The following is an 11931-nucleotide window of genomic DNA, read 5'->3' as shown; positions in this document are numbered from 1 at the left end:
CCGCTCTCTCTTTCCTGTCACAGTCACAGTTCTCAGCATGGATCCTCCCCCCAACTTTATTTCGGTGTTTTACTGTTAGTTTGGCGTTGTCTCGGGATTAACCCTCGTTGTGTTGACCCGTAGCTTATCTAGACACCATGTTTACCACCACCGGTTCTCGGGGCCTCTGTAAGTATCCCGGAACCGCCGTTTTAACCCATCGCGGTGGCTGTCGCAGTCCGCTCACCCCTTCCTCTGTCAGTTACACGGAGCTAAGCTAGCTAACGTTAGCATCGCGCTGTCATTCATTTACCCGAGGCTGTATCTGTCGATTACAGCCGTGTTTGTTAGCTAACAACGTACGTCAGCACTTCCCCTTTAGCCAGTTAAGGTGTCGTTGTTATAAAAACATGAATATCCGGCTAATTTTTGAGGCTAACTGTCTGCCCCGCCTCCACGTACAAATTAGCCACTTCTATTAATATTCAACTGCTTAATTTAAAACACCAACGTTAGCAGCTTTCTAAAGAAGGCGACACTGACACTAAACTATGTCGTGTGTGTATTATTTCGCACAGACAAGGCTCCTCTGTCCAAAAGCCTCCTGCTGGTTCTCAATGGGCTGACTGTGATGCTCACCCTGCTGCCACAGTACCAGCAGCTGTTCGTGTACAACCTCCACGCTGTCACACAGCAGCACCAGGTAAGTGTCCAGCATCTGGCCGTGGGTTTCTGAGGGACACACAAAAAGGAGAGGCCTTAATCAACACCCAGGATCATCGTCAGATGGGGTAGTGTAATATTTTTTGGTGCGATGTGCTAAAAGATGATATAATTATGGCAAATGCTAATAAACTGAAGACCATAGTTAAAACATATGTATAAAACACATAATGATGGATATTCTAGTAATGGCTGATGTTTTGACGCACAGCTGGAAGGTCACAAAGTATAACTTGTAACTTTGGTGTGAACATACATGCTTTGCAGAAAATGATATGTGGATTATTCAAAGCATAAAGGTGTAAACTTAAATCAATATAACCTTTAAAAGAGGTGTATCAGAAACATAATACATAAAGGTATAATATGCATGAAATGTGTCTCAAAATAATAGGGCAAAGTCTGAACATATTTTCTGTAAAACATGACCTAATGTTAACCTAATGGACTTGTCCCCTGTAAGGTGAGATCTAGGGGTGAAAAATAGTACAATGGTGTTAAAACTGTCACTCCCATTATACGTCTTATGGGTGTGGAAAAATTACCAACACTTGCAGCGTAAAAGATGGTGTAAAGCTCAATATCTTTGGTTTGTCGTCAGGTGTTAGTCACTGCTAAGAACTACTCCTAGATTTTTGTTGACACTAAATCCTGCTGCCTCCGAATGCTGACTTCTCTTGATGATTTTTTTTGAAGATCTTTAACATTTGAACATGGTCTAGTCGTAGACTCTGGTCTATGATTTGTGATTAGATTCCACTTCAACAGTAGTGTGTGTAGTTTGTATGCATTGTCAACATGTTTTGTCACCATCATCTGCACAAAAAGTTTCAAAATACAACAGGATTCACTTAGACTCAGTCCAACAAGAAGCATAAAAACTTTGAAACGGACATTTCAGAGTTTGACAAGCTGTCATGGTGTTGACTTGTAAACTAAGAAACTTAAACCACATCATGTGAGTAAGAGTTGCCACAGTGTAGTGTATTGTGAACCCTGGAAAGTAGACACTGAACGATCCCTATTTTGTTGATCTTTCTAAGTTGTTTTTCACATTTTATCCTATCTGAATCAGTGGTCAAACTTTAAAATAGACAGACCATCCTGACTTTGAAAGTAGTCGTGGTGTTGACTCTGGTTTTGTTGTGTGAACTGAAGAACTTCAACCACATGATGACAGTAAAAATCAACAGTCCAGTGTGAACCCTGGAAAAAAGAAACAAAGCGATCTCTATTTTGTGACTTTTTAAAATATCTTTAATTTTATAGTTTTATCTTAATCAATGGTCAGAAGAGCGAGTGTTGTATTGCAAAATAACACGAGACTAGTTATGATATGGGGTTATGTTATTGCAGTCACCATGACGTGACGACTTTAGCTACACTAAAACTGTTCTCAAAGTACACTGATAAAGGAGTCAAAAGCCTTCGGCAAGGAGAGACTACGTGGTGGGACAGAGACAGGATTAATGTTTTCACTTTCATGTATCTAAAACTACCTGTTATTACATAAGCAAAGTTCCACATTCAGGCCTAGTGAGGACATCTGAGCCAGTTCTATTTGCTAATGGAAACTGTGAGGTGCAGATAAATGCTCAGCAAAAGCTTCTATGGATTAATTATATTTAGGGCTGTATGATATATTAAAAAAATGAAATGGCAGTGTTTTGTTTTTCTGAAGTAGACACCATGAAAGGAAAAAATACCGACATTTTTTTTAGATTTTTTTTGGGGGAAGTGCGTCTGCCTCAAAAAATACTAGCAGTTTGGGAAAAGCTAATCAATCATTTTTTACAGTGAAAACGTTTTTTCTACTGCAAACTGTCTCGACCCTTTCTCTTACGGTATAACACTGGTAAAAGCATCCGATACTCTACTTTGCTTTGACTGGACTTTTGATTTCAGAATACTTGTTTTTGGTCAGAATCATCCCTTCTGTAGCCGAAATATTGTCATACAATTGCAGTTGTGAATCTTTTCCAACCAACTTTTCCTGTGCAGCGTTTCTCTCCTGTTCCTCATTCATTTTGCTGTGCTCAAGTGGAGCCTAACAAAAAGAGTCTTTGTGTACTTGATCAAACTGACCTCTCTTCTAGATTAGTTACAGAAAATGAGAACCATGAGAATTTTCTTTTTTTTTTTGAACAGCAACAAAAGTTGTATCGCAATGTTTTTGAGTCAGTCTGCCTAATTTCACATTGCACTCACACATCACAATGTAAATGCTGACAAGATATATTGTGCTGCCTTAATATTATCAAATTGGTGTGCTCTATTTAAATTTAGTACCCCTTTACGAGTCTGTTTTGTATCATCGTGCATACCAGATTTCTGTCGCTGTGTTACGCAGTCCCAGAAAGGCATTATTACCTAAGGCTGGAGTGTTGTCTCTGTTCCCCTACGCATTAGCTGGATGTGTGGACAAATAACTCTGCTCTTCCTCCCTCTCTTGTGCTGTAGGTGTGGAGGTTGTTGTGTGGCAGGCTGGTCTGTCTAGATGTGAAGGACTCTTTCTGCAGCAGCCTGCTTATTTACAACTTCAGAATCTTTGAGAGGCGTTTCGGCACCAGGAAATTTGCTGTAAGTGGCAGAACCACTGATAGATGAATACTTAGATTGATGAGGTCCAAATTTGTTAAACTTGCTTGCTGATATTCTACGTTTCACTAGATTGCAGTCGCAATTTCACGCTGTCACATAAATTGGATCTGTTCTGTGACTCAGAGTTTACTCGTGGATTATTTCTTTCTCGGTCATTCTCATCTACAAATGCAAAATGTTGAGATGTTTTCTATCAGGATTAGAAGAATAATCATCAGTCATAGTCATCTCGAGCTTTTAGGGAAGAGAACATCCAACTTCCTCATCTGACTCACTTTGTTTGTTGTAGTGAAATGTCTCAAGATGGGTTTTAATAGACTTTAGCTTTTGTACACTTAAGTATTTGTAGACTTTAGCTTTCTACATGTGTACTGTTCTAATTAATTTATGTTGCTCTTCTTAATTCCAGTCTTTCCTGCTGGGCACTTGGTGTCTTTCTGCACTGGTAGACTTCCTGTTGGCTCAGGCTTTCCAGTTTCTGTTTGATTATGAGGTGGAGGAGCTGCCTGCAGGACTGTGAGTAGCATGTTGTAGTAATGCTTGTGCAATTAAAATTTGAACATTGTGATATTTGTGATATAATTTAAAGCACAGCATGTCACTAAGAGGAAAATCCTCAGTTTTCACCACCACATATCACATATAAGCTCTGGGCAGTATTTATATTTAATTCCTCAATCCCCCGCCTCATTTAAATATGGGTGTGTGCTAATTTAGACAGTGACAGCAGCATACAATCCACCTCCTCAAAAGGATGGAAATATAACTGACTTAGCAGGCTCAGCAAGATGATTAGTTATTATTTGAGAAGTAAAATGGTGAGGTGACTAATTACAAAAGCGCAGCACTTCAAATGTTATATTACTAAGACTGAAATGTTCATTCAATGTTTTATTAAAGCTCTCTCTGGTTCTCTGTCCTCTTCACTTTTGTCTTTCTCCTCTCACAGACTTGCTCCAGTCTTCTCTCTGTTTGTGCCTTTCTACCTCTCCATCCCCAAGATGCCAGTCACCCAGGTTCTGGGTCACATCCAGATCACCAACAAGTCTCTGGTCTACATAGTAGGCTTGCAGGTGAGCCCATGTTCTGCTGGTGTGGGCACACGTGTGTCTATTTTCCTTTGTCTCCTACGGGTATTAAATTGTTGAGAATACTTTTTTTCAGCTAGTCTGACCTTCCTTCTCTCTGTTTGCCTTTCTCATCCTCGTGTGGTCCAGTTGTTGACTTCCAGCCCCTTCATGTGGCTCCTTGCACTCAGTGGACTGGTGAGTGAGGAAATTCTTCCTGTCATTTAACACGTATCTAAAAAGCATGTCGATGTTTGTCAGCCTGACAGTCTTCAATCTGATATTCCGTATTTTTCTGATTGACTTTTTTTGTGTATTTACATCCAATTAATTCAAAGAAGCTCAGTTTTTGCCGCCTCCCTCTGTTTCTTGTCACTTGTCTTCTGTCTATAGACAAATTCTTAAAAGTTGTCTTTAAACTAAATATATTTAAAACAAGCTAAGTTTGCTGTTGGAATTTGTGTTATTCAGAAATTTCAGTTGCAAATATGTGTATTCTTTATTGGTCTTCTTGATGACAAATAGGATGATGGGGCATTGAGAACGAGTTTCAACTTAAAATCAGTTCCAAAAGTCAAATCTCAAAAGGATCATTCCGAAAATTTAATTATAATTCTGCTATTTTTTCCTCAACAAAATTAGTCGTGCTACTAAACTGTGTACTGCAGACAACTTCCATATATCTACTCCCTTTCTCTCCCTTTCGACAACAAACCTACTCATTTAAGTCACTGCCTTTGTTAAAGATGATGTGCAGTTTGGCTGTGGGTATGTATAACTTACTGTAAAAGCAAAAAAAAACATAGTAACTGTATTAGTTCATATAATTATTATGTGTTTGTTTAGCTTGGTAAACATCTATGGGCAGTAGTGGAGGGATCCTGATATACACACTGTAAAAATATTGCAAATATTAAAATATTTCAATAAAAGTACTAAAAATATTACTTAAAACACAGTATTTGAAAAATAATCAGGAAAATGTACCATGGTATTAAAAGCAAAAAGAGTCAATGAAGAAAAATGTCTCATGTGACTGCACTGTAATACAGTATATTATAAATGTAGATTATTGTTACTCATGATCAGGTTTAAAGCAGGTTTTTAATGTCGTAGTAACCCTAAATGCCTGCTCTTTAAAGAATCAAAACCGAGAATTGTTAAGAAGTGAAGTTGATCAACAAAATCAGAATCTTTAAAATACAAACAAATCAAGTCTTATATCCATTGATCAACTGAATGCAGTGTTTGTTGAGGGCCTTAAAACTCAGAACCCGGTCTAAAAGTGAGACAAAGAATCAAACCAGTTCAATTTAAGGAACTGAAAAGTTGTACAAAACTGCCTGCAGGTGCTTTAGGCTTCTCATTTGTCATAGAATTCAATGCTACCGTAAAAATATTGTAATAGGTGATAATCAGGAAATGACTGTCTCAGTTTCATAGTCAGTTTTTCATTGTTCCTTTTAATATATGTGGCTACACCAGGATGTTGTTCCCTCCACAACATGCTGTGGGTTGCCTGTCAAAGTTCATTGAGTAAATGCTGCAATTTTCATAGCATAGGCTCTTTATGTGTTTTTCTAAATGTGCATTTCAGATCTCAGGCGGACTGTACCACTCCAATTTCCTCCGGTTGCAGAAGATTCTCTTTGTACCTGCCTGGGTGTCTCGTATTGGACGGTACATTCTGGAGCCGCTCTTCTCAAGTGAGTCCATCCGTTGGTAATCACAAGCACAAATCCTGAGTAAATCCTTTGCACAGTGGCCAGTGTTGCAGGGTGTGACATGGAGTTGTTGTCTCCCTATGTCGAATTAAACTAGAATAATGAACATACATTTTAGGCTTTTAATCAGTGCTGTGTTGCAGAATGACTTACAGAATTAACACTTGTCAAATTCTTCTTCACATTTTTACTTTATTTTGTTTCATCACCACCTGAAGTGAAAGTAAAACAAAATTGTAGAATGATCCAGTCTCTGCTGGTGGAAGTCATTTTCCAGATTGGAGTTGCCTTACCAGGCTAATTGGGTAGAGTAAACCCAGTTTTATGCACTCTGTTGATTAGCAAACAGGATGCTTAACAATTGTCCAAAAACAGACTTGTTTATTCTGAAGGCAGGATGTTTGGTGCCACAATCTGATCATTAAATAGTAATATGACAGCATGCAGTGGAGATTTGTCAGTAAAATCAGTCGACTGCTTTGTTGTGCTTTTTTTCTAATAATGCACACATCACTGCCTAATCTTAAAACGTCCCCTCAAAAGGTTATTTAGATTTAAAGTTCTGCCTTAAGTGTTTCTTCCTTTCCAATCCCTTATGTCCTGCATGGTCACTTTAAGCTTTTCCGCTGTGAAAGAGGTGTTTATATCCCTCAAAACAGTCTGTGCTCAACAATGTTACTTTCCACATTTTGTTCCGTAACTGAAATGGAGTGTGATGGCAGTAATCTAGTTTGGGCACTCCTGTGTTTCCATGTCCAAAAGATAAGCTGTCAGCACCATGTGAATAACTTGAAACCTGTCACTAATTCTAGAGGAATCTTTTCAAATTAGACTATTTCTTAACCACACTGTGTTCACTAGTGTACATATCTTTTACAATACAGTGGTCCCTGTCTGCAAAGTAGCAACCATATTTATTTTTTTATTTATATACTCTATATTTTAAGGCTTTATAAACCCTCCCCACACACCGCACAACACCGCAGAGCAACACTATGCGCAGCGATCAGACATCTGTGTGAAATGAACAAGATGCTGAATGCTGCTACACATGGGAGACAGAAGAGACTGATGCTGTGTTCACTGAGCCAATCACTGCCCAGCGCTGTACGCTATGCATTTTATTTCAATTAAATGTGCTTTAAATATGTTTTAATTATTTTTATATATATTTTTATATTGTTTTTGAATTTTTTTAGGCTAGAAATGCTTATTTTACCACAAAAATAATTAAAATAATGTAGCGATCACTATGACTGAACTGTTGTGCTGCAAGGAACCATGGGAGTTCAGGGTATTGGGGGTTTAAATGTCATTATTGTGGTTTATGTTAGTGTTACAGCATTATTAGTGTTTATATTTTATTGTGTTTTTGTGGTTTAGTCAGTCTAGTTAATTTGGTTAAGGGATATGTTGTCAGGAACGTGAGGGTGAAGTGTGTTTGATGACTTCCTGCCACAAATTTTCTACAGTACTGCTCTGTGTGTGTGTCAAAATAAAAGCACCTACCAGTTGCAGAATCCATAAAAGGCAGATATCCTCGATCTAGTGTTCTTCAACGCAGCTCGCCACAGTAATAAATATTAAAAAAAATGCCTCTATACCACAAAATCCTGTGATATAACGAAAAATCTGTGATACCAAATGCAAATTAAAAGTCCGCGACACAGTGAGACCGTGAAAAGTAAAGCAAGGGACCACTGTACATGTATAGATGTTTGTTTGTTTTTTGTCTGCCTAATTATGCGTTTACATAATTTACTGTCAAGGCTCCCAGCCAAGCAGTGAGACACCTTTGGGGATGGGAGCTACTCTGGACATTCAGAGGCAGCAGAGGATGGACCTGCTGGACCAGCAGCTACTCCTGGCCCAATACAACGAGGCCAGAAGGAACGCCAGACATCAGCCACAGGTAGACAGACACAAACATGGACTTATTACTGCACTAATGCACAGATTGACCCACTTCAAACACACGCACACCATGTTAGATACCGCTAAATGCAGCAGTAGTATCTATACAGTCTTGAGATTTGTAGAAATGGTCTTAATTTGGGCTGTACTTGTATGTGTGCAGGCTGGGTTGTTACAGTGGACCAGGCTGTTCCCCTCTCTAAGACACAGAGGACAGAACGGACCTCCGATGCAGCCCCGTCCTCAGGCTCAGACACACCAATCCACACAGCCAACTCTGGACAACTCTCCTGTTGCAGAGGAGCAGGTGGGTGTTTGCTTTTGTGTTTCTGTGTGTGTGTGTTTGTATATGTGCCTTTGTTGTTTGTCGATATTTTTCTGAAAGTATTAATCTGCTTTTGTGGCTCATGTAGGACTCGGATGACTCACCAGAACTTGGACTATTCGTGTCATACTTTGTGCAGGGCTCACTTATGAAACATTCCCATGTGATGATTTGTCTGCCACTGCTGTCTTGAGACGAGAACTGATTTCTTTTTTCTATTTTTTGTCCCATAGGTTGCACGGTTAGTGGAAATGGGCTTTTCCAGGATTGACGCCCTCGAGGCCCTCAGAGCTTCAAATAACGACATTAACATGGCAACCAACTTCCTCCTGCAACACTGAGGGAAAGAGCTCAGTGAGAGGAAAGAAAAGAGGTGAATGAGGACAGAAAGACAAAGCAGAAAAAGAAGCAACCAAAGCAGGGAAGCATTAAAAAAAGTGAAACAGAGAGAAATGTTGCAGAGAATTAAAGATGGTGAATGATTGAGAACGGAAGAAAAGCCAAATGAAATTTGTACAGATAATCTGAAGGCAGCGTCACCGCTCCCTGAAGCAGTGTTACGCTGACTCGAACTGAACTAAGCCCGATAGGAGGCTGATTAATAACGAAGTGTGAAGCACAAAATGGAAGACATTTGCGTCATAGCTTTCTGGTGACCGTCTTAGTGTGAAACAGGCGTCATCACTCAAGGCAGATGAGTTAGACCTCTAACTCCCAGGGGTGCCCTATGAAAAATATACACAAACCAAACAGGTACAGAGTAGAAACAGAACTCTTCAGTCCAGTGGTGGACATATTCTTCACATTCTTCAAAACAGGACTGACAGATCCCACAGATACCAACCTATAGCTATGTGAACTACAGTGTAATGTATCCCAATATAATATACTGCCACTTCCACCATGGCCACAGTGTAACCACAATTTTTGGACCCTCATAACTGACAAGAGATAATGACATGAAAGATAAAAGTGCACAAAGATTTAGAAACAATAAATCAGAGAACATTCTGTCTCTTGTCAGGTTTTAAACTCAACAAAATAAGACACTTTTTGTTAAGAACTTCAGGCTATCCACTTTTAAGCAGTTTTTTTGCAGCAGCTGTTAGAATGTCATATTCTCTATGATGAGATGCAGCAGCCTCAATTACAGCGTAATCATTTCTGATTAAAGAATCCATCAGCAACCTCCTCCATCACAATTTTACTACATGGTTTTTTCTTCTTTGTATTTGTGTCATGGAAGTAGCGGGGCTCAACCCTTTCCTGCTTGAGAAGTTTTCACAAAGCCTGACTGACAGATACTGAAGGAGCCAACTTCTTTGGAGCCGACTGGTTTGGCCCAATTTTAACTCTACGAGTGCGTTGTTGGCAACGGGCAAGACTGTTTGGCAGGATACTGGTTAGATAAGCTATCTCAGGGTCTGTGAGGCGACGTCTTTTGTTAACGACATAATCACATTTGCAGACATGAGTGCACACACAGGTGCACAGTAGCCCTTCAAACAGGTCATGTTTCTCACTCTTCAAAGTCTCCATTTCATGCCCTCATATGCAAACACTGCACACACTCCTCAAAGTTTCATCTACTCCGTCTTAACCGAGTCTTTTCTCTGCCAGTACACTCGTCTGACTCATAGCAAGTCTTAAAAAGTCTGTTGATATTTATTATGCAATATCACGACAGAGACGTTTATGGAGACTATGCGCTGCATAGCAACTACTTTGTGTACATATACATACATGCAAGAGAAGTAATATTGCAGCCAATGTGTTTTGATGTCAAAGACAGATGCTAGTTTTATATTTTGTGCATAATAATATTGATAATATATGACCACTGAAATGAGTCTCTTGTTTGTGTGTATGTATTTTTGAGAGTGTTCTAATAGTATGTGGGTGTGATGAGAGAGTTGTTGCATGGACAACTTTCTGAAGAACTGTAATGAATCATATTTGATCTGTGGAATAAATCAACTTGCTGACTGAATTATTTGTGTTATGATGTTTGTGTAAGTCAAAACAGTCTGTATTATTAATCCTCAGTTTGAAATGAATCCTAAGTTGACAAAGCATTCAGCATTATGGTAAACTGAATTTTCATAAACTAGTTTGCAGTGCAGTGGAGTAGTGGTTAGCACTTTTGCTTTGCAGCAAGAAAATCCCCGGTTCAAATCCCGGTGTGGGCCTGGGATCTTTCTGCATGGAGTTTGCATGTTCTCCCTGTGCATGTGTGGGTTTTCTCCGGGCACTCTGGCTTCCTTCCACAGTCCAAAAATATGCTGAGGTTAATTACTCTAAATTGCCCGTAGGTGTGAATGTGAGTGTGATTGTGTGTCTGTATATGTGGCCCTGCGACAGACTGTTGACCTGTCCAGGGTGTCCCCTGCCTTCGCCCAAGTCAGCTGGGATAAGCTCCAGCACCCCCCGCGACCCTAGAGAGGATAAAGCGGTGTTTAGAGAATGGATGGATAGTTTGCAGTGAGAATTTTTTCCAAATGTAAGCAGTAATTTCTCATGTATTAACTGTATTAAGGTTAGCATAGAAAACAAGACTTAACATGAAGAAAAAAACAGTTAAATAGTTTGTTAAATCATCAATAAATAAATCTTTCTCTTAAATAGGACTCATTGAATTCTGTGCTGACTTTTCTACCACCATCATCACATTTGTTTTTTAAATATAACCTGCTGGCTTGGAAAATGATTTCCTACAGTTTTCACACACAATATATAACAAATACAACAATTTTTAGATAAATCTAAAATATAACAAGCACATGGACTGTTTATTCTAATAGCTTTAATACAATATTTCAGCATATATTACACACGCATTAGTATGCACTGCTGTGCTCTTTTTCAACACATGATGGCACTCTTTTCCTAAGATAGCACATGGATTTTAAGTATCAAGAGAAAATATAACAGTATTTATTTCTACTGTTGTGAGGATTTATGAGCAATCTGTCACTTACCAAGCAGTCTTTTTATATGCACCTTTGTTTTTAGTTGGCCTTATTAGAAATTTGAATTTTTAACTAAATCTGGAGTTGAGATTCCCATTCAGAGAATGTTACTGTAACTACATATTTTTTTGCTTCCATTTAAACCTCCAAATATAGCTCAAACGAAGCCAGATGTTCTACTGGAAAGGCAAAAAATAGAACAATATATGTGTTTAAAGGGAATTTGCAGCAGTGATACTAAAAGCAATATAAAAGGAGTGAGTGTATCTATGTATGGAAGCCCAATCTCTTAACATTTAGCTCTACTCTGTGAAATGTTACATAAAACTGTGTGTGTTTCATCGAAAAGTAGCACATATTTGAGAAACTAATGATAATAGCCACAATTGTGTTGCATTTAGAGGGTTGCATGACTTTTAAAAGGCTCTTCCACTGCTATTTGACTAAAAAAAAAATTAAAAATCTGACCCTTATCACTCTGTTATTGTGAAAAATCCACCTGTTCATGGTCAGCCTCCTGTCCTCACTAGATGGAGACATTGAGTCAGGTCTGTTGTGTTGTTATTGCCAGTTAGTCCTCTGCCACACCCACCCGCTCCCATTATTCCACTGAGCAGACAGCTCCAGCA

At 38.9% G+C, this 11931-nt stretch overlaps 1 protein-coding gene across 1 annotated transcript; it reads left to right on the top strand.

Annotated features, from left to right (window-relative positions):
- On the top strand, positions 1-10323 carry ubac2 (UBA domain containing 2). The gene is made up of 10 exons (XM_022218155.2): positions 1-168; positions 558-682; positions 3163-3282; positions 3713-3819; positions 4253-4376; positions 4521-4568; positions 5968-6076; positions 7864-8006; positions 8172-8315; positions 8567-10323. The coding sequence occupies exons 1-10, from the start codon at positions 138-140 to the stop codon at positions 8672-8674; spliced, it is 1059 nt and encodes a 352-aa protein (XP_022073847.2). The 5' UTR covers positions 1-137; the 3' UTR covers positions 8675-10323.
- The last annotated feature ends 1608 nt before the right edge of the window (positions 10324-11931 follow it).

The sequence above is a fragment of the Acanthochromis polyacanthus genome, chromosome 15 (assembly GCF_021347895.1).
Source record: "Acanthochromis polyacanthus isolate Apoly-LR-REF ecotype Palm Island chromosome 15, KAUST_Apoly_ChrSc, whole genome shotgun sequence".
Taxonomy (NCBI): Eukaryota; Metazoa; Chordata; class Actinopteri; family Pomacentridae; genus Acanthochromis; species Acanthochromis polyacanthus.
The sequence above is the reverse complement of the archived record's forward strand: the minus strand, read 5'-3'. Positions and strand labels throughout refer to the sequence as shown.

Bases quoted from the DNA above. Each gene is read 5' to 3' on its own strand.
- ubac2 (XM_022218155.2), top strand. From the start codon at position 138: ATGTTTACCACCACCGGTTCTCGGGGCCTCT. The intron at 8,007-8,171 runs GTAGACAGACAC...GTATGTGTGCAG, and splicing joins ACGCCAGACATCAGCCACAG to GCTGGGTTGTTACAGTGGAC. The intron at 8,316-8,566 runs GTGGGTGTTTGC...TTTGTCCCATAG, and splicing joins CTCCTGTTGCAGAGGAGCAG to GTTGCACGGTTAGTGGAAAT.